Source organism: Cnephaeus nilssonii (assembly GCF_951640355.1).
Source record: "Cnephaeus nilssonii genome assembly, chromosome: X".
In the NCBI taxonomy this organism is placed as follows: Eukaryota; Metazoa; Chordata; class Mammalia; order Chiroptera; family Vespertilionidae; genus Cnephaeus; species Cnephaeus nilssonii.
This window is the reverse complement of record NC_137071.1, coordinates 20,215,072-20,238,863: the sequence shown is the minus strand read 5'-3', so window position 1 is coordinate 20,238,863 and position 23,792 is coordinate 20,215,072. Positions and strand designations below refer to the sequence as shown.

Below are 23,792 nucleotides of genomic sequence, written 5' to 3'. Positions count from 1 at the left end.
CTTTGAGGTAAAATTCCCCTGCTGACTCAGGCAGTGAATAAGAATTTAATGTTCATTAAAATATGTCACAATCTGAGACCCAAAACAGGTGCCATCTGTCACTAGTTCCTACTACATACCTAAGTATAGATACCATGTACTAAAAATCTTTTATTTACAATCAGTATAATTGGTTTTGAAATATTATCACTATTAATCCATGGGATTTTACCTACTTTTTATTTGAGGTGGGGGGTGGGGAGAAATCAAGTATTTCATTTCCTGTATATGTGTATTTTTATCCAAATTGTGTAGGTCTATTTTTTATGGTAAAAATTGAAATTTTATTTGTTGTAAAGGATAAAAAGAAAAGGAGAGAAGAAACTGTACCCTTTACCAGGGGAATTCTAAGCTTATAGGAAAATGTAGGCTATCATGGGAAGGCCCAAACATGCAAGAGAGATGTTCATGGGAACCAGTACAAGATGCTTGGAAAGACTGGTCATGATTGCCAGGGAAGGTCAACTCTGGGAAGCTTGATCCAAGAGAGTATGATGTGCAGGGCCTACAGGAGTCCTGTGGAATTGGGACACTCTCAGGTGCCTATGGGATCAAATGGCACAGAAGGGATGATTTTGGGAGCCCAGCATGTCCCCACTGATGGTGCTATTTTACCAGGACTTGCTACCTTGACCTTAGTTTCCATTCTCATCCTCAAAGAATTCATCCAGAAAGATTCAGTGTGGTCCCCACACTAGCTACTTCAGCATCACCTGGGAACTTGGTAGAAATGCAAATTCTTAGGCCCCAACTCAGTCCTACTGACTCAGAAACTCTGGAAATAGTACTTAGCAATCTGCATTGTAGCAAGCCCTCCAGGAGATTCTGATGTTCTCTAAAGTTGAGAATCTCCACAATGGATCAATCTACCTAAGTATAGCAATAGGTGATATGAATCAATTGAGTACTTCTCACATATAGGTAAGTAACTGCACATAAAATAGGTTTAGAAATCAATTTTGCTATGTAAGAGAAATTATCTTAGCATTACTCTTCTGATGAGAATAGGGTGAAGACTTCCTGGGTCTTTTGTAAGTATATATATTTTTTCTCACTTCAAATCATCTAACCTTGACCAGAGAGAACATGCCTATTTGGTCTTCTTGAGCAGCTTAGCTGTCTCCTCCTGTCTCTACTTTGCCTGATCTGATTTATTGACTGTACCTTCCTGCCTACCTTGGAGGTAGGTACAGGTGCTTGGCTTCTATGAAAATGAAATATTTTCCTCCTTTTAAGATCCTTTCTGACTGCATATAAATTTTCTGGAGCTTCCGTTTGCCTCCTGAGTTTTATAGAGCTCTGTGTTTCTCTGGTACTCAAAGTCCTATTATCAGGTTTTGATAAGCAGAAAGACTCTTGTTTTTACTCAATTAATAATTAAATCATAGATATTTAACATGGCCACATAGAATCCATGCTGAAAAGAATGTATATCCAAGGATAGATTGGAGAAGGCAGTTGATTACTATAATCTAATATATAATCTAATGTATCTGCAACCATCATGGACTTTTTATCTTCTGCCTCTTTTGGTCATGGTAGGACATCCCTTAGGGAACTGAGCAATTATGGAGAGAGAGAGAGAGAGAGAGAGAGAGAGAGAGAGAGAGAGAGAGAGAGAAAGGGAGAAGAAAGAAGTAGATATCCAAAGCAAAAAGGAAACAAATTGAGACAAAAAAACTAACCTGCCATCACCATTTAAAAAAGCACACACAGAGATCTAGATAGAAGCATTTGTTAGTACAGGAATTTTGTAATTTTGTTATATAGATTTAGATAAATATATTGATTTGAAAATTCCACAGTTGCATAATAATGCTCTTTTTACTTTACCATGAATGTATTTTTCCTAATTGTATTTAATGGTGACTTTCCCCTTTATTGTTGTAATGTTCGCCAAATGATTCTTTATTTGATTTAATGTGTTAGCACAGGAGGCTTAGTTTCATTTGTCACTAAATCTCTTTGGGTATCCAATTAGATTTATAGATCATCTATGAAAACCTGTTTAGGTAACATGAGGTCACCCATAAATTTCCAGTGAAAATTGTTTCCTGTTCTTTAAACCTAATTCAGACTCTTGCCTGAAATGTTTCCAACTCATTACATATTCAGTTTAAATACTGGATGCACCTCTTAGCCTTACACATATAGTTATTTAAAATCATCACTTAAACCCTGAGAAAGTCAAAGAAGATTGTATTTACATCTTTCTATTTTTAGAAGTATGTCTTTATTTCTGTTATGCTTTTTCCAAAAACAACTTGAGTTGGCTTACAATAAAATAATCGCATGCTCCCCAGCTGTAGTGGCTCAGATGGTTAGAACATCGTTTTATGCACATAAAGGTTGTGGGTTTGATTCCCAGTCAAGGAACATGCATGACTTTCCCTGAAATCCCTGGTTGGGGCAAGGGATCAATGTTTCTCTTCTCTGTCTCTCCTTCCTACTACCTCCCTCCCTCTTTCTCTCCCTTTCTCCCTCCCTCTCTCCTTTCCTTCCTCTCTCTAAGCACATCCTCCTCTGATGAGGATAAATCTATCTATATATATAAAAGCCTAAGCAACTGCTGACGGGCTGACTGGCAGGTAGCTAGGATGCTCACTCACCACCAGGGGGTAGACACTCAACACAAGAGCTGCTGAGCAACAGCAACTTTGCAGAGTGCCCTCTTGCACTCCAGGACCCGTCAAGAGATATTGGACTGCTGGTTTCGGCCCAATCCCCACAGGCCAGGCCGAGGGACCCCACTGCACGAATCCATACACCGGGCCACTAGTAAATAAATAAATGCCAAAAGTTAATAAAAGGAAAATGAGACACCATAAAGAATTGGAAGACTCTACACTGAAATTTGAATTTGGGTCTCAGTTCTAGGCAGGTAGCATAAATTGTTGGTTTAATATTAGTCCAAGTATGCACTTAAATTTAATGGAAGGAAAGGTAATCTGATTTAAACAAAATCAAGGTATAAAATTTATCTATTACTAACTTCAGTTTATGAGTAATTAATTGGTTCATCTGTTTCATGACAATTGCTTTACCATATGTAATATTTGTTCTTAAATAAATTTGTGTTTGTTTTAAAATGACAGGTCTCACAGCTTAGTTTATTTATGTTCATTGTTCTTGCTACCATCACCAAGAGGGGATTATAAAGGGTCCATAAAATATGTTTTCCCTTTCTTTCCTGTACTTGTGTGTTTACAAGTTATATCAAGGACTAGTGTTTGACTGGAAATTAGATTTTCTAAAGTGCAGGGAAAAGTGAAAGAATAAGCTGCCCTGATCTACTGATTTCACACACACCACTTTGTTTACTAATTCCATATTAACCAAAGGGCATATGTAATCCTCCATAACTCACAGGAACTTTGGAAATAAGAATGGTATAAAAATTATTTAATAAAATACATATGTATTTTGAAAACATGCAAAGTCATTCCAAAGGATTTGTGGCATATTCAGTTACTTAATGAACTCTAAAGTTAGTTTGAGAAGGTAATTATACTCAAAGAACCAAAATTAATTGAATAACATGCTAAAATATTTGTCAGTAAACTTCATTCAAGGGTTTTATATTCAAACTAGTGGCCTGGTGCATGAAAATTGTGCATGGTGGGGGTTCACTCAGCCAAGCCTGCACCCTCTCTGATCGGGGACCCCTTGGGGGATGTCCAACCGATGGTTTAGGTGGTCGGACATCCCTCTCACAATCTGGGACTGCTGGCTCGTAACAACTCACCTGCCTGCCTGCCTGATTGCCCCTAACTGCTCTCCCCTGCTGGCCTGATCTCACACCTAACTGCCCTCCCCTGCCAGCCCAATCTTGCCTCTAACTGCCCTCCTCTGCCAGCCTAATCTCACCCCCAACCACACTCCTCTGCTAGCCTGGTCGCCCCCAACTGCCATCCCCTGCTGGCCTGACCTTGCCCCCAATGGCCCTCCCCTACCGGCCTGATCTTGCCCCCAACTGCTCTCCCCTGCTGGCCTGATCTTGCCCCTAACTGCCCTCCCCTGCCGGCCTAATCTAGCCCCCAACTGCCCTCCTCTGCCAGCCTGGTTGCTCCCAACTGCCCTCCCCTGCCAGCCTGATCTCGCCCCCAACTGCTCTCCCCTGCCAGTCTGATTACTCCTAACTGCCTCTGCCTTGGCCCCCACCACCATGGCTTTCTCAGGAAGGAAGTCAGATGTCCAGAAAATGGCCGGTCGACCCATTCTAAGTTGCATATTATCCTTTTATTAATATAGATAGATTATACAGGCTAGGATTGCTTAAAGGGGGGGGGGAAGCCTTTTTCAGCAGGAGGAGATGCTCTAGACAGATAAAAATACATAATCCCTATATCTGCACTGATAGCCAGCCATATGCACTATACTGCCAAACTGGTCATTAAAAAACTGAACTGCTTTCTTACACCTTACACCAAACAGCTATTGCCCTTAAAACCCCTACTCAGCCCCCAACTTAGGTTCTGCCTTCACAGTTCACCCAGATTAGGTTCTGATTGGTCGGTTTCTATGCCTTTCAGTGTCAAAAGCTCTGCCTCCTAGGCAGCCATTGGCTCCTCACACTTCACCCAGATTTGGTTCTGATTGGCCGGTTTCTATGTCAGTCAGCGTCAACAGCTCCACATCCTAGGCAGCCATTGGCTCCTGGCACTTCACCCAGATTTGGTTCTGATTGGTCCATTTCTATGCCAGTCAGTGTCTCCAGGCCTATCTCTGGGCCTGATAAGAGAGGCGGGGTTGATCAACAGACGCCCCAGGCTGCTGGTGAGGCCCAGAGAGGGAGGCAAGGTCTGATCAGCAGATGCCACAGAGACTGTGGATCAGATCCTGCTTCTCTCTCCAAGCCTCAAGAGCAGCTGCACCTCTCCCTCTCTCCACAAGCCTTGCCAGCAGCCTGGGGCGGCTGCTGATCAGCTCTGCTTCTCCCTCTCTCTGAGCGATCAGCAGTTTAGCCCGCTTGCCAGTCCCCGCCCACCCAAGCATGCTGCACGCTCAGCCTGGTGTTTGGTCATCCCTTCGGTCATTTTGGATGCTACGGACCCTGGCTCTTTATATATAGAGATAATGAAAAAATGTAAAAATTGCAGAAATAAGTAATATTGCAAGTTTATCCAAATAATTACAGTATTTCAGAATGGTAAGGCTTTTAGCCATGCTCATCTTCTCTTTGGTAAGCCTGGCATGTGATATTTCACTTGAATTCTACTAGAAATTAAAAGTAAATTCACTATATTCAAGAGCCATGCCATTCACTGTTTTGTTAAATATAAAAAGTAATTTCCATATGTTGATCATTCTTTTGTCTTTTGAATAAAGGCTACTTTTTTTACTTGGCAGTTCTTCAAATATTTTAAGGTAGCTTTTAAGTTCCTATATTGTTTATTCTACATCTGACTTTTATTTTTTAACTTCAAGCTTCTTGGGAAGATTGTTGGGATTTTAATTTTCTACTTTGGTCCTTTGAGGCACAATTATAATCTTTTCTTTGCAAATAAGAAAATACATGTAAAAGCAAGTTGAATTGGAGTGTTTTGTAAAATGTAGCCTAGGCTTATTCTGTGTTCTTCCTGGTTTTAAAAGGTTGTGAAAACAGATGTAGAAAATAAAAAGGAAAACATGGACAAACTCCACTCACTTTACCAAGATCTTCTTGCAACATTGAAAAATACATCAGTAACACAAAAAATGGAAGCACGACTGGATAACTTTGCCCAGCGCTGGGATAATTTAGTCCAAAAACTTGAAAAGAGTTCAGCACAGGTTAGTGATTCTAATTATCCTAAAATAAATGTTCCTTACTATTTTTGAAATCTAATGCATTAAGAGAACAACACTATACTCCTACAAAGGATGCCATAGGGTTAGTCCTTGCAAAGTACTAAGTTGAATAAAAACATGGCTCTCATGGATGTTTTGATATTGGAGAATGTGGGAGGGGTGAGTGATAATTGACTGAACTAATTACCGCCTTAGAGTGTAAAGCTGCCACTTGAGTAGGAATGGGAATCTGAGTGACTTAGAGCAGTTGGACAAAATGCTAGGGAACTGTGTTTTCAAAGTAACCCCAAATCATAGATTCATAGAACCATGAGGAAGGAAATTAATTGTCCAAGGAAAGTTTGTGATAGGTGTAGCTTAGGGTGCAGATCCTTTGATTTCACTAAAGACATCTTTTTACTAGTGCAAGTGAGAATCTAATCATTGGACTTTTTGCCAGAGATAGTTGATTTACAAAATAATTCATGTGGCTTAGTTACATTTAATACATATTTGCTGTAGATTAGGAAAACATCTAAGTTACACTTATAGTGTTATAATTGGACTTTATAGTTAAAAGTTGAGACTTTAAAAGTTTTGGTTGTTTATATAAGAAAATTAGGTATTTTAAAAGTGGAAACTTACTATCTTATGTTGTCAGATGGTGGAATCATGGGAAGTTTTCAAAATATTAACATTATGTATAATAGTATTTAACATATTTTGCCATACGGTTTTACATTTTAGAGACCAACTTTTATCAATTGGTCACAATTCATAGCTCAGTATGCCATGCATGCATCTCTATTACAGCAGTGACCACATTCAATAGCTTTAGAGGCATGTATCTCCTCTGTTGTGAGACAGAGCAGAGAATTTGTTTTCTTGAGATTTGACATGTGGTAAGTTGCACTTACAAAATGTTCATGGAAAGATTAAATAAAGATTGAAGTATTGCTTCTAGAAATACAATTTAAGAAAATATGATCAGGAAAAATATATGATTTTCAATCATAGATAAGCTTCATTTTAAAATCAAATTTATATTTAAATTTTTAAAGAATATAAATTGCAATCATTTCCTGTGCAATCATTAGGCAATAATAAAAATCCATTTGTTTTCCATTGGATATTTTATCAGTAACTTAATCTAATAGTGATTTTACTACCAGAATATGATTCCTCTTATTATATGTGATCTGGCCATGGCTACTTTTCAATGCGATTGGTATCCATGTAATAAATATGTGAGGCATTAGAAAATTTGATACTTTTATTTTATATTTTAATTTACTGAATTTATTGGAGTGACATTGGTTAATAATATTATGTAGGTTTAAGGGGTACAATTCTATAATACATTATCTGTATATTGTATTGTGTGTTCACCACACCAAGTCAAGTCTCCTCACATCACCACTTATACCCCCTTTACCATATTCTACCTCCCTCAACCCCCTTTCCCTTCTGGTATGTATCCACTGATTCCATAGATTATTGCTGCTGGAAAATCATTAGTTACCATGTTATGAGAAAATAGCTTTATTTGATAAAGTTGTTTTGAAATATATCCCTTTAAAGGAATGTGTTTATGAGGATGTAGCTTAACAATAGTTCATGTTCTCCTTCACTTGCAATAGTTTTTATTTTATCTTTAACCCTTTGCACTCGCTTGCTTTTTTCTCGATTCCTTTATTCTAATGCTAACCGTGTCGAGTCACACTCGACATCCGAGTGCAAAAGGTTAAATATATTTTTAGTTGATTTCAGAGAGGAAGGGAGAGGGAGAGAGAGATAAAAGCATCAATAATGAGAGAGAATCATTGATTGGTTGTCTCCTGCATGCCCCACGTGGGACCTAGCCCACAACTCTGGCATGTGCCCTGACCGGGGATCAAATTGTGACCTCCTGGTTCATAAGTTGATGCTCAACCACTGAGCCACACCAGCCAGGCACAATAGTTTTTGAACTTGAGTCTGCATAATATTTCACCTGGGAAACTAATTAAAATGTATAGTCCTAGACTCTGTACTGAGAAAATCTCATTGAGCAGGCCAGTAATCTGCGTGTAGTCTTTCATATAGTCTACTGGCCATATTTTTAAAAAAGACATTGAATTAGCAAGATAATGAAATATGGGCCAATTCCCACATCCTGGTTTTACACAATGCTGCCTGAAATAGGAAGACTGGAGACCTTCCTAGCAATGCAGTAGTGAAATATGCTCATTTCCTTGGAATGCCACTACTTTCTGAAGAGGTTGGACAACTCATCAAAATATTATGAATTTATTATGCTAGTTAGTAAAAAAACAAGTTAGAAGCCTTATTTTTAATGGTCTAGAAGTTATTAAATGACCACCCAGGGCAACTTATTTAACCTCTTATTTTTGAACTTTTCAAAATCTGTAATAAAACAGTATTTGCTCTGGTTTGTTTAGTTCTTTATAAAGTCATGTCCAACATACATTACAACATGTATCTGATGAGGATAAAATAAAGCAATAGACATGAAAGCATTTGGAGGGGAATAAATGTGCTCTGCATATGCAAGGTATACTGTTTAGTGAGTCTGGAGGGCATATTATGATTCACTATGATTATTTTAATTTTCAAACAGTTGTATACTTCTATACCAGATCAAAAGCAGACAAATGGGCCGAAACTGGTTTGGCTCAGTGGATAGAGTGTCGGCCTACAGACTGAAAGGTCCCAGGTTCGATTCCGGTCAAGGGCATGTACCTTGGTTGCGGGCACATCCCCAGTAGGGGGTGTGCAAGAGGCAGCTGATCGATGTTTCTCTCTCATCGATGTTTCTAACTCTCTATCCCTCTCTCTTCCTCTCTGTAAAAAAATCAAAAGCAGACAAATGGATTTATTAGGCAAGTTGCTTCCTAGAACAATAACCTTGAACTTCTCTTAAGCTCATTTCAGTTTTTACTCATTAGCTTTTTTAAAAAAAAAATGTACTATCAGAGTCCCAATCCCAATCATTGCTGGGGGTCTTGAGGCTCTTAGGAAGAAAAAAAAAATGTAGCTAATCAGGGAAAGAGGAATTAAAAGGAGATAGAGTGAGGAAAGAAATATTATCTTACAACTAACAAAAACATCAATTTTCTTTTCTAAATGTCAGATTGAACATGATCAAAATCTATACTAAAAAAGGGGTAATATGCTAATTAGACCAGGTCAACCGGACATCTTCCGTACGTCCAACTTCCTTTAGGACAGTTAGGGGACAACCAGGCCAGGAGGGGTACAGTTAGGGGGTGACCGGGTCAGCAGGGGGTAGTTTTGGGGGGGCCAGGCCAGCAGGGGGGCAGTTAGGAGGGGGTGACCAGGCTGGCAGGGGACCAGTTAGGGGGTGATCAGGCCTGCAAGCAGAGACAGTTAGGGGCAATCAGACAGGCATGTAAGAGTGGTTAGGGGTGATCAGGCAGGCAGGTAGAGTGGTTAGGGGCGATCAGGCAGGCAGGAAGGCAAGTGGTTAGGAGCCAGTGGTCCCAGATTGCGAGAGGGATGTCCTGGATTAGAGAGGGTACAGGCTGGGCTGAGGGACAACCCCCCATGCCCGAATTTCGTGCACTGAGCCTTTAGTTATTACATAAGAAAAATTCCAAGAATTTTGAGGGTAAGGTCATGACTTTGGAGAACAAAGCTTACTTGTATGCATGTCTTCCAGCATGTTCATGGGAGAAAAATATACTCAGTCTTTAAAAAATCCTTTTAAATAATTGGTGCTACAAAGAAGGAGGAAAATTCTAGTAATGGTTAAAATTCAGTAGGATATAGAACTGTGACTGAGATGACAAAGCAACTGATTGTGTTAGTATAAAGAACATTGTGTGCCCAAAATTTTAACTGCTATTCAGGTCAAAGCTTTGAGGGATTTTGACCTTCTAAAATAGTAGCATGGCCAGAGATCAAAATGTAATAAAAAATCAACTGTGAGAGCTGCTGTCTTGCATTTCAAAGTCAGGTCTGTCTTGAATAATATCTGGACACAAGCAGAGAATGCTTAAGTAGATGAGTATGCAACCTAAGAAAGTAGAGATAATTTCTTTAAAAAAAAGATTTTTCAGTGACAGTTAACATACAATATTAAGTAGGTTTCAGGTGTGCAACATAGTGATTAGACATTTATAAAATTTATTTTTTGCTTCTAAAAGTTAGAAAGAATAATAGTCCTTGCTATGTGGATACTTAAAATAAGAAAAGGGAGCAAATGAAATATATCCTGGATTGACTTATTTAAGTATTCAGATGACCCTGTATTTCCTTTCAATTTTTTATAAATATGCTTGTTGAAATACACACTGTTTCTTTCCTAAATGCTGTGATCCTGAGGTACATATTTTTATCTTGATTATAATTAGGTAGTATGATAGTCAAAAATTCATTATAGTTAATACTTTAAAGTTAAATGTATTTTAAGTGATTTGAAATATTATTTTCCCCATTTAACTGAAATCATATATACTATGGAAAGTCATACTGTTTAGTGAGTCTATAAACCACATTTTTCATATGGTTTATTATTTATTGTCATAATTTATATTAAATTTTACATCAGATATTTAGTTATAAGAATGTATCTATCTAGATAAGTACAGAAGTTCCATAGTTTTGTGATTTTTTTTAACAGAGTGAATTGTCTTCTTTACCAAGGATATGAAACATTCTATGACTCATCTAAGTCCACAGATTTTATTCCCATTTCATGAATATTTTGTTGTATTCTTAAAGACCATTTTTGCAATGTTCTGAACTACGAGCACAAATATCTCAAATATAAAATTAATATGCTCAGAATTCCCCATCCTTGAACATAAGCGTATATGTCTATGCAACGTATGTCTGTCTTTCCATAGATGCCCAAATAGAGAAAGTGGTCATTGTGTCTGTATCTATTCCATATCATTTATGTCCTTCTGAAAGTTTTTTAAAACTCTTGCTAGACATGTGAATAGTGTAAAACACAGTTGAAGATAATATGCCAGTGTTCCTCATAATACTAGATATGCAAATAGAGGGATACAAAACTATTAAGATGAAAATTTCTTTATTTGTCTTTCTTTTCTGATTTTTTCCTCATTTTCTAGAGATCCTGTTTTTTCTTCCCATAAAATATGTTTCGTGCATTTTTTGATTGCACCTATTCGCAAAGCATTATTTTGTAGCATTTTAATACCTGAAATGTAGTTACAATTGGTTTGTCTATTTTCTTTTTGTTGATTATTTTAATTAAAATTATTCTAATGCCTTTCAGTTGCCAACCCTTTATGTAGCTTCCTGAAAGCTTTCCAAGCCTAATCAGCCTACTGCAAATAAAAAAAAAATTAAATGGTTTTATAAAACCTAGAATTAAAATAAAATTCCCTCACTTATTTTAGGTTTCTGTCTTATTTAAGTTTATAGACTAACCATCTTGAATTTTAAAACATCTTCTGATTATTGCTTAGATTAAATGTGAAAATTTTGAAGTTATAGCTTAAATATTTTTGGAAATTAACTATATCCTTTTGAAACCTCCAACTAAAATAGGTGTTTGGGATTGGGCCTTGAGTATTAGAACACTGGATTTTATGTTGTAAATTTATTATCAACAACAACATAAAATGCTTTAGGCACTGAAAATTTAAGAGATGAGAGCTGAATTAGCTATTGTAATTTCTCAATCCTTATTTATAAAATGAAAAGTTTGGGCAGGAAAGATCTCTATAGTGTGCTTCCTGTTCTAAATGTCCATGATATGTTTCTCTTTCTTATAATCCTATCTGATAAAGAGGGAATGTGCTAATTGACCATCACGCCCTCATAAGATGGTGGCACCCACAGCCAATAAAGAGGGAATATGCTAATTGACTGCCACACCCTCACAAGATGGCGGCACCCAGTCCCCTCAGCCCTGCCTCATCCAGCCAAAGTCCCCCAGTCCCCTCAGTCCTGCCTCATCCAGCCAGAGTCCCCCAGTCCCCTCAGCCCCGCCTCATCCAGCCAGAGTCCACCAGTCCCCTCAGCCCTGCACCCAGTCCCCACAGCATCCAGCCTCATCCAGCCTCAGTCCCCCAGTCCCCTCAGTCCTGCCTCAGTCCCCCAATCCCCTCAGCCCCGCCTCATCCAGCCAGAGTCCACCAGTCCCCTCAGCCCTGCACCCAGTCCCCGCAGCATCCAGCCTCATCCAGCCTCAGTCCCCCAGTCCCCTCAGCCCCATAGGGGAAGGCAGTTGGGGGGATTGGGCCAGCAGGGGAGGGCAGTTGGAGGTAATCTGAAGGGCAGTTGGAGATGATCATGTCTGCAGGGGAGGAGTTAGACATCAATCAGACTGGCAGGAGAGCGGTTAGGGAGCAATCAGGCAGGCAGGAAGGCGAGTGGTTAGGAGCCAGCAGTCCTGGATTGTGAGAGGGATGTCCGACTGGCAGATCAGGCCTAAACCAGCAGTCAGACATCCCCCGAGGGGTCCCAGATTGGAGAGGGTGCATGCTGGGCTGAGGGACCCCCCGTGCATAAATTTCATGCACCAGGCCTCTAGTCCTATATAATAAAAGGCTAATATGCAAATAGACTGAATGACCGGTCACTATGACACACACTCACCACCAGGGGCAGATGCTCAACATAGGAGCTGCCCCCTGGTGATCAGTGTGCTCCCACAGGGGGAGTGCTGCTCAGCCAAAAGCTGGGCTCATAGCTGGCAAGTGCAGCAGCAGTGGTGGGAGAGCCTCTCCCACCTCCACAGAAGCGCTAAGGATGTCTGACTGCCCATGGGGAGTGGGCCTAAGCTGTCAGTCAGACATCCCCCGAGAGGGTGCAGGTCAGGCTGAGGGACCCCCATGAAGTGCATGAATTTCATACACCAGGCCTCTAGTCTTATTTAAAACTCTGGAGTAATTAGTGAAGAGATTCCAATTATCTCTGTTATGTCAGTCTCAGAGTTGGCTGGCAGATGATAATGAAAATAAAATTCTCTTCCTATTCAAGAAGACTGACATCTGAAATGATTACATTTCACTTCTCATGAAAATGTAATTAAAATACCATAAAGATAAAAATACTCAGCATCCATATGATACATCTGTTATCTACTGACAATAAATGAAATAACACATAAAGAAAGATACAAGTCCTTTTCCTAAATGTATGCTTGATAATCTGCATTTCTAGGTACAGAATACGTTTTACTACTTAAAATCAGATGGTGTGTAGAGGAAGGTCATGTGGATCAGAAAAAATAAATCTTGTTGCTTCTTGAAATTCTTCAGATGCAGTTAATTCAGATAATTGCTCAAATTCTGTGTTTAATATGAATTCTGAAGCCCACATATATCTCCTCTTTCTGTCAATTTGTACGAAAGCTAATTTGAAATGAGGGACAAAATATGTACATAAAATTGAAGTTTTATAGGATAAGCCTTCTTAATTATACAATATTTTATTTCAAATAGGATAAAGACTTCCTTTATTATATCTTATGAATATTGACTCTAATTGTGCTCATGATCCCAATGTCAGTGTCTATTCAAGAAATTACACAGCCTTATTACCAGTACCAAACAGGGTAACAGTTAAATATTAAAATCTTGTCACCAAGCCATTGTCATTAACTTTAGCTAGCACTCCTTGTATGCTACACTTAGCTTTGGCAATTGCTCTGTATTCTTTCATGAGATAGAGCATTTTATAGAGTTTTGATTGATAAGTCAGCTCCCTTTGTGAACACCTGATCTTTTACCCCAGGTTTATCATAAAGTGCAGCATATAGTTACTTCTCTGTCTTGTGCTGCCATTCCTACAGAGATAGTTTTCAGTCTGGCTACCAATTCTCAGCTAAAGCAGTTACTGAGCTTATGTTTTAAGCTGTAGAAGTACAATTCCTCCATATCTATTAAAAATCAGTGATCACTCCAAGGTTATGTACATACAAAAAACACAGGGGAAAAAGAGAACATATGTAATACTTTCAACAATAAAGAATTTTAAAAAATGATCTACATAATGAAGGTGAGTGAAAATTGACCCTAAATGACTAACAAAATGAAACATATTCAAGTGAAAGCTTAAAAACAAACAAACAAAAAACAAAGGGAAAATGTTGGTCCACAGTTGTCAACCTCATTATATTTTAAAATAAACCAGGTGTATTGCATTTGATTGATTTCGCACAGATTTAATTATAATTTATCAAGATCTCAAAGCATTACAGATAGTCATTGTGTGCATTTTCATTCTTCTGCATTATATGTGTATGTCTGTGTATATGAACACACTCACCCAGCTACACAACTTAAAGGAAAATCGCCATTCAGAAATCTGAACAGGTGTTGCAGCAAGTGAGCATACCTACTAAGAGCTGGCTGAAGGAAATATCAGACTTGGGTTTATAGCTCTGCTCAGCCACTGACAAGTTGTATCTGCCTCAAATTTTACCTTTCATCTATTAAATGGGAATAATATTTATATTTATTCTTAGGGCCCTTGCAAGGTAATGACAGCTATCACTCGTTAAGCCTTTATCTCAGATACTATTCTAATTATTTTAAATAAGATAATGAATGCAAAGTGCTTAGCATAATGCTTGGGACATTTAAAGAGCCTCAGAATTGGTAGCTATTATTATAAGTCTTTTAATGATAATAAGATAAATTAGATAACTAACCCTTCATAACTTGAATCTCTTTTTTTATTTTTCAATTATTGAATCTCTTTTTATATGTTTCTTTAAATGTTTAAATAGTGGAATATCTTGCAAGGCAAGAAATAGAAATCTTTAACCCCAAGGAACTTAGAAGGGCAAGACTATTTAAATAATTAAATGGAAAATTAAAATATGCAACTATGAATATAGGACGAAAGTAAGAGAAAAAATATCAGCACCAAGAAAGTTAATTTAAAATGTAAGAATAAGGACTGGCCTGTGTGGTCCAGTGGTCGAGTGTTTGCCCAAGAACCAGGAGGTCTGGGTTTGATTCCTGGTCAGGGCACTTGCCCAGGTTACTGGCTCTATCTCCAGTAGGCAGCCAATTGATGTGATCTTTTTATATCTTTCTCCCTTCCTCCTTCTAAAAGCAATAAAAACCTATTTTTTAAAAAAGAGAATAGGTTGTAAATATAACTACTTGCCCTTGAGAAACTGCAGACAGTAGTGCTAAAGAAATGTTATATAAAACTCTAGAGTAATTAGTGAAGAGATTCCAACTATCTCTGCCATGTCAGTTTCAGAATCATTGTATGTCCTTTTATATTCTTTTAAAAAATATTCTTTAAATGTACATATATTTCCTCTTAAAAATATGAATTTTTAAGTAAATGGAAGAGAATATGGTAAGAAAGAATTTTACTTTTTGAGAGCAGTTTGTTTTTTCTAGATCTACCAAAATTATACAATCTTATGGCAAGAAGATGTATACCTCAGAAGTATCAAGATACTGCGCAAATGCTTTTCCAATTTTTCTCTCAATGGGAAAATGCAATATTTGGAAATCAACCTATATAACCTTATGAGTTAAAAAGTTCAGTATAGAAAAAAATCCTGAATTTTCTCTGAACATTGAGAAGGGACAGTCATTATTGCTACTATGTATTAAGAGAGCACTTACTGTGTTCAGACATTACATGATTTTATTCTTGCAAACAGGAGTGGCTACATAATATATGAGGACCAATACAAAATTAAAATGTGGGGTTTCTTGTTCAAACATCATTAAGAATTTTAAGAGGTGACAGCAGAGTATGAAACCAATCATGGAGTCCTTCTGGGTGAGGGGGACTGCATAAGTTGATGTCTACATAAGTTGCACACCCATGAAGCTGATCATGTTTACCACATCCCTGTGAGAGATGTGTCTTCATTCCAATTTTACATATTAAAAAATAAGTAAAAGTTCTGCGATAATAACTAATCTGACCCAAATATTGCAGTATATGAACTATGGACCTAGTGTTTGCTAATTGTAAGCCTGGCTCATAGACCTCTACTTTTAATCACTGTAAAAGCATATAGTGGTTACCAGAGGGAAATGGTAGTGTGTGGGGGTGGGCCAAAGGGGTCAAATAATTAGTGACAGTGGATGATTTTACTTTGGGTGGTGGACACACAGTGTAATACACAGATGATGTATCATAGAAATGTACATTTGAAACCTACATGATCTTATTAACCAACTAGAGGCCTGGTGCATGAAATTTGTGTACGGGTAGGGTCCCTAGGCCTGGCAGGTGATTAGGGACAATTGGGGCCTGCCACTGTGCCACCCCTTGTGGTCAGCACACATCACAGCAAGCGATCAAACTCTGGAGGGGATAATTTGCATATTAGGCTTTTATATGGTAAATATAGATGTCACCCCAGTAAATTTAATAAATTTTAAAAAAGAGCAACTAGCTTCCAAACCTAAAGACATATAATTTTAAATTAACTCTTTTCCATTTATACTGGGCAGATTAATTGACAGATCCAAGGAATACACTATTTAAAAACAAATTTATTTTCATGAGAACATTTCAAAGCAATTTTCTTATTTTTTTTAAAAAAATTATTGATTTCAGAGAGGAAATGAGAGAGAGAGAGGGGAGAGAGAGAGAGAGAGAGAGAGAGAGAGAGAGAGAGAGAGAGAGAAATGTTAATGATGAGAGAGAGTCACTGATTGGCTGCCTCCTGCATGCCCCCTACCACGCATCCAGCCTGCAACGCAGGCATGTACCCTTGACCAGAATTGAACCGGGGATCCTTCAATCTGCAGGCTGATGGTCTATCCACTGAGCAAACCACCTAGGGCCAAAGTAATTTTCAGTATACTCATAATCAAAATGGACAAAGTTCCCGACGAAATACAAAGGATTGTTAAAAAATACCACGAACAACTCTATTCCAACAAACTGGACAACCTGGAGGAAATGGACATATTCCTAGAAAAATATAACCTTCCAAAACTCAATCAGGAAGAATCCAAACAGCTCAATAGGCCAGTAACTATGGAAGAAATTGAAGCAGTCATCAAAAACCTTCCGAAAAACAAAAGCCCGGGACCAGACAGCTTCACAAGGGAGTTTTACCAAACATTCAAGGAAGAACTAAAACCTGTCCTCCTCAGACTATTCCAGAAAATTCAAGAGGAAGGAACACTTCCAAGCTCCTTCTATGAAGCCAGCATCACTCTAGTAACAAAACCAGATAAAGACAACACAATGAAAGAGAATTATAAGCCAATATCCCTCATGTACATAGATGACAAAATCCTCAACAAAATTCTAGCAAATTGGCTCCAGCAGTACATCAGAAAGATCATACACCATGACCAAGTAGGATTTATCCCAGGAATGCAAGGATGGTACAATATCCGCAAATCAATAAATGTGATACATCACATAAACAAATTGAGAGATAAAAATCACATAGTCATATCAATTGATGCAGAAAAAGCATTTCACAAAATCCAACACCCTTTCTTGATAAAAACTCTCAACAAGGTGGGAATAGAAGGATCATACCTCAACATAATAAAAGCTATATATGATAAACCCACAGCAAACATCATACTCAATGGGCAAAATCTAAAACCATTTCCCCTAAGAACAGGAATAAGACAGGGATGCTCACTCTCACCACTCCTGTTTGACATAGTACTGGAAGTATTAGCCATTGCAATTAGACAAGAAGAAGAAATAAAAGGCTTCCAAATTGGAAAAGAGGAAGTAATGCTGTCCTTATTTGCATATGACATTATATTGTACATAAAAAACCCAAAAGACTCCATAAAAAAACTAATAGACTTAATAAATGAATTTGGCAATGTAGCGGGATACAAAATTAACACCAAGAAATCTATGGCCCTTCTATACACCAATAGTGAACTTACAGAAAGAGAGACTAAAAAAGCAATCCCATTTACCATTGCACCAAAAAAAAAATTAAGATATCTAGGAATAAACTTAACTAAGGAGGTAAAAGACCTATACGCGGAAAACTACAGGACACTGAAAAAAGAGATAGAGGAAGATGTAAACAGATGGAAGAGCATACCATGTTCATGGATTGGTAGAATCAATATCATTACAATTTCCATACTACCCAAAGCAATCTATAGATTCAATGCACTCCCCATTAAAATACCAACAGCATATTTCACAGACCTAGAAAGAACTCTCCAAAAATTCATCTGGAATAAAAAAAAGACCCCAAATAGCCACAACAATCCTGAGAAAGAAGAATAAAGTAGGAGGGATATCAATATCAGATTTCAAGCTGTATTACAAAGCCACTGTTCTCAAAACAGCATGGTACTGGCACAAGAACAGACATATAGATCAATGGAATAGAATAGAGAACCCAGATATCGACCCAAACCACTATGCTCAATTAATATTTGACAAAGGCATGAGCATACAAAGGAGTCAAGACAGTCTCTTCAATAAATGGTGTTGGTAAAATTGGATAGATACATGCAAAAAAATGAAACTAGATCACCAACTTATACCATACACAAAAATAAACTCAAAATGGATACAGGACTTAAACATAAGATGGGAAAGCATAAAAATACTAGAGGAATCCACAGGCAGCAAAATCTCAGACATATGCTGATAGAACTTCTTCACTGATACTGCCCCTAGGACAATGGAAGCTAAAGAGAAAATAAACCAATGGGACTGCATCAAAATAAAAAGCCTTTTTACAGCAAAAGAAACCATCAACAAAACAACATGAATGCCCACTCTATGGGATAACATATTTGCAAATGTTATCACTGATAAAGGCTTAATCTCCAACATCTACAGGAACCTTATACAACTTAATAAAAGGAAGATAAATGATCCAATTAAAAAATCGGCAACGGACCTAAATAGAATCTTTTCGAAAAGAAAACAGCTTCCAGCAAACAAAAGTCACTAATCATATGAGAGATGCAAATCAAAACGACAATGCAGTACCATCTCACTCCTGTCAGAATGGCTATCATCAACAAATCAACAAATGACAAGTGTTGGTGAGGATGCAGAGAAAAAGGAACACTTGTGAACTGCTGATGGTAATGCAGACTGGTGCAGCCACTGTGGAGAACAGTATGGAGTTTCCTCAAAAAACTGAAAATGGAACTCCCATTTGACCCAGTAATCCCACTCCTAGGAATATATCCTAAGAAACTAGAAACACCAATCAGAAAGGATATATGCACCCCTATGTTCATAGCACAATTTACAATAGCTAAGATTTGGAAACAGCCTAGGTGCCTGTCAGCAGATGACTGGATCAGAAAACTATGGTACATCTACACAATGGAATACTATGCTGCCATAAAAAAGAAGGAATTCTTACCTTTTGCAGCAACCTGGATGGAACTGGAGAACATTACAATAATGTTCTGGCTTATTGACTAAGCGAAATAAGCCAGTCAATTAAAGAAAAATACCACATGATCTCACTCATTTATGGATAATAAAGAACATTATAAACTGATGAACAAAAAGATAGACACAGAGGCAGTAAAGCATGGAACGGACTGTCAAATTACAGTGGGAAGGTTAGGGAGCGGTCGGGGAAATAAGAGATCAACTGAGGGATTTGTATGCATGCATATATGCATGACCAGTGAACGCAAAACGCTGAGGGGTGAGGGCATGTATGGGAGTGGGTTGGAGAGGGGGCAATGGTAAAATATGTACACATATAATCCTATCTAATAATAGAGTAATATGCAAATTAGGCATCACTCCACGACAAAATGGTGACCCCCATACCCACAAGATGGCGGCGCCCAGTCCCCTCAGCCCCGCTGCTGGAGTGTCTGGCCTGTCCCACCAGCAAACAGAGCACTGAGAGCAGGGCATGGTTGCTTCCTTAGTGCTGCGGCAGCGGGAAGCCGCCGGGCCCTGCGCACGCGGAGCAGGCGGAGGAGCAGGGCCTGGAGTCTTCCCGTTGGTCGCTGCGGCCATTGGGAAGCCTCCAGGCCCTGCACACATGGAGCTGTTGGAGAAGCAGGGCCTGTGGCCACGGCGATCGGGAAGACGCCAGGCCCTGCGCACATGGAGCCGGCGGAGGAGCAGGGCATGGCGTCTTCCTGATGGTCGCCGAGGCGATGAGGAAGACTCCAGTGCCAGCAGAGCAGAGCATGGCGGCTTCCTGATCTCAGCAGCCGGGAGGCCACCAGGCCCTGCAAAGCCGGGCATGGTGGCTTCCTTAGTGGGGCAGTGGCAGGGAAGTCCCCAGACATGGCAGACAGAGCCCAGACAGCAGGGCTTGGGGGCTTCCTTAGTGGGCAGTGGCAGTGAGAACACCCCCAGGCCCCGCAGACAGAGCCTGGACAACAGGGCATGGGGGCCTCCTTAGTGTGTCCATGTCTGGGAAGCCCCAAGGCCCGGCAGACAGAGCACACTGCAGGGCAATGGGGCTTCCTTCACATGGCACATGGCGGCAGCAGGTAGAGAGTGACAGCAGGGCATGGGGGCTTCATCTCCATGACTGCAGGGAAACCTCCAGGCCCCGCAGAGAGCAGAGAACCATGGGGAGTGGGCCTAAGCCATCAGTAGGATATCCTCTGAGAGCTCCTGGATTGTAGAGGGTGCAGGTTGGGCTGAGGGACCCCCGTGCACGAATTTCATGCACCGGGCCTCTAGTAACTTAATAAAAAAAATGGAGATCGGTGACTGGATAAGAATTTAGTTAGGTAGACTCAAAGTTTGTTGAATGAAGCCCAAACTATATTATATTCTAATTTTGATCTTGTACTATTCAATGTTTTAGTGAAGGCAGTAAGTAATTCTTATCAGATGTTTAGTTGTCTTAGTTTTAATATATTTGGATGACAGTCTTATAATTCCAAAGATATATAGGAATTATAGACTTAAAACAACAACTTAGAATAAGAGTTTGAAATTTTTCTCTGCTTATAGAAGTAATGTTTTGTGGAAAATGTTTTATTGTACAATGTTGGAAAATATAAAGAATTCAGAAATATGTAGGGCACAATAGAAATTATCTGTGCTTTCTCTGTCAAAAATAACCTGTAATTTTATATCTTGCATTGTTTAATCAGTACTATTAATGTAAAAATTTCCAATGGCATTTAAAAATATTTGAAACATATACAATGTTGTATCCTTTATCACATGCATGTAGTATAATTTATTTAAACTAGGGATGGGTAACCATTTTTCTGCCAAGAGCCATTTGGATATTTATAACATCATTTTCAGGCCATACAAAATTATCAACTTAAAAATTAGCCTGTTATATTTGGTCAAACAATTAACTCACCCCTAATACCTTGGCAGGGTCAGACCAAATGATTTTGCGGGCCTTATGCACCCTGTGGGCCAGACATTCACGTACCCTGAAAACCATCACTTACTGACATTATGCTATTTCCAGCATTTTACTCTTATAAATGACCCTATGAATGGGAATAAATGTTATATGCAGCCTTTAGCATCAAAAGAAATGTAAAGGTTAAGATGCTAGCTAAGGAGTGAAGTCATATTAAGGCAGGCTTCCACTAGGTGTTTTGATCTCTGACAATGGGAAAATTTGATTCAACATATTTTTAATGATTCTAATATACAATCGTTTATGGTTAATAAAAGCATGGGGAAATTTAATACGTGACCAACTGTTTTTTATTCTTATACTAGAGGCCCAATGCAAGAAATTCATGCAAGGGGCTTGGCCCCCGCTGCCACGGCAGCTGCCTTGGCCCCTGCCTGCTGCTGTCTGCTGCCTCGGCCCCCACCACCGTGGCAGCTGCCTCCTCTGCCTCGGCCCCTGCCCAACATGGCAGCTGCCTTGGCCCTTGCAGCTCCAGCTTCCTCCAAAAGGGCGTCCAGAAGGATGTCTGGAAGGACTTGCGGTCTAATTAGCATAATACACTTTTATCATTATAGATGGAGTAGGTATTGAAAGTAGTTACTGATTTGTTATACATAACAAATTATACCCTATATTTACAGGGTCGGTGCAGTTGTTTTCTCATTTCTTTATCCCAAAGAAAATGAAGTGCTATTTTCAATTATAGTATGGTAATGAATATAGTATAGAAAAATTACAGATCCATATCCTGCTATTTTATTAAAAATGATTATTTTTCTTTTGTATAAGGTTTGCTATATTCTTAATTATAATTTTGTAGTATATCATGTTACTATTTCCTTTACTCTCCATGAGCACATCTATCCAATTTCATAATAGGCATCAATAAGAAAATATAAAATTATAGAAATTAATTTCTTAGCCAAATATTCAGTAGCACATATGTTCCATAACATTATATATAACTGTGAAAAATAGCTTTCTGTTTTCAGAATCTGCATTCTGGTGAATGCACATATAAAACTAGAAATTCTGAACAATATTCTCTTCAGCCCATTATTGTATGCAAAAATGTTTACTCATGGTTAAAAAATGAAATCCTCTTGGAATCCTTAAAAACTACATTTTCTTTTTTATTAAAGGTAAACAATTTGATCATGTAATGGTAATTTTGTGTCGAGTGCAATTAAATTTGAGGTTATATTTTGAGCACTTAAAAAAAACTCTTGTTACTTTATGCATGTATTTGGCATAACTTGTCAATGGACTGTATAATTATTGTTTGAATTGAAGTAATTGATTCTGAATAATTAATCTATGGACATCTTAGAGATGATAAAACTTGTGCTCTACACATGTAGACACTCAGTATCTCATAATATACTCTTAAAAAAAACTATTTAGGCTCCCAAAATGCAAGTTCTTGAGGCCTTGACATATGTACAGATGTGGCGCTTGCACCAAGTGTAACACTTTTAAAATGTGTTTGTTAAAAGCAATTTTTACACAAGACATCATGACAAAAGATTTATTTTCAGTTGCCTATTTATAAGCTGAAATAGGAAGATCCTGAGGCTTCTTTGATTTCCTCTCATTGAAGGAATCAGTTATTGGATAGGAGACAGGGAGGTCACCACAAACCCTTTTCCTATCTCTTGGCAAGTTCAGGAAATCAATAAAACTAATTTTGGCCTCAACCAAATCCTATAATTACCTATAAGTGGATCCAATATAGGTGTGTTTTGGTCTCCTTGAAAACAGATCTTCCGAATAATTTGTATTACTAGAAGGGTAATGATTAATATCCCAAGAGGGAACTTTTCAGTCCTCATAGCCAGAGGACTCAGAGAATTGGTGGTTCAGGAAGAAAGGTACTTCACTATTATGACTTGTCTGTCTTACAGTGCCCATGAACTGAAGTAGTGGCCTGTCATGACTTGAGTCACAAGCCATATTATTGCAAAAAATAATGATCTGTGCATAAATTTTTTAACAGGTCTGAACAGAAAGTCAGTGTGTTTTTATTTTTAAAATATATTTTCTATTGATTTCAGAGATGAAGGGAGGGAGAGAGAGAGATAGAAACATCGATGATGAGAGAGAATCATTGATTGGATGCCTCCTTGCATGCCCTACATGGGGGATCAAGCCAGCAACCTGGGCATGTGCCCTGATTGGGAATCAAACCATGACTTCCTGGTTCATAGATTGATGCTCAACCAATTAGCCATGCCAGCTGGGCAGTCTGTGTGTTTTTAAACTAAGAAGACTCTTTAATACTAACTTTGGAAACTGATATTTTTTAATATTTTAATATATTTACTAATTTAAAACAAACAAAAATAGTGTGCTTTTTAACATTTGAATAACATTAAATTCGAATGTATTTCTGGACTAACAGGCACTTTATGTTAACCTTTTATTGTAATTTTAAAGGACATTTCATTTATTTGCATAAAAAGTTATTTATTATGATGTTCATATAATTTTGTTTAAAAAATATATATACCATAAAGAACTAATATATGCAATAATCAAAGGTGCATTCAACAAACTATTAAGTAAACATCTACAATGTGCCAGGCAATGGGATTGGTGCTGGGATATTTTAGCAAAATTTAATTAATGTTGTAAACACTTTAAACAGTATGTCTAATTAAATGTCAGAATAACACCAAGCTTTTCT

At 38.2% G+C, this 23,792-nt stretch overlaps 1 protein-coding gene across 2 annotated transcripts in view; it reads left to right on the top strand.

Annotated features, from left to right (window-relative positions):
• The window catches only part of DMD (dystrophin), a 2,362,317-nt gene that overhangs the window by 723,400 nt on the left and 1,615,125 nt on the right, over nt 1–23,792 (top strand). For both annotated transcript variants that reach the window (XM_079764882.1, XM_079764883.1), the window contains exon 16: nt 5,632–5,811. In XM_079764882.1, the coding sequence (XP_079621008.1) occupies nt 5,632–5,811 (180 nt within the window). The remainder of the gene's footprint in view (nt 1–5,631; nt 5,812–23,792) is intronic.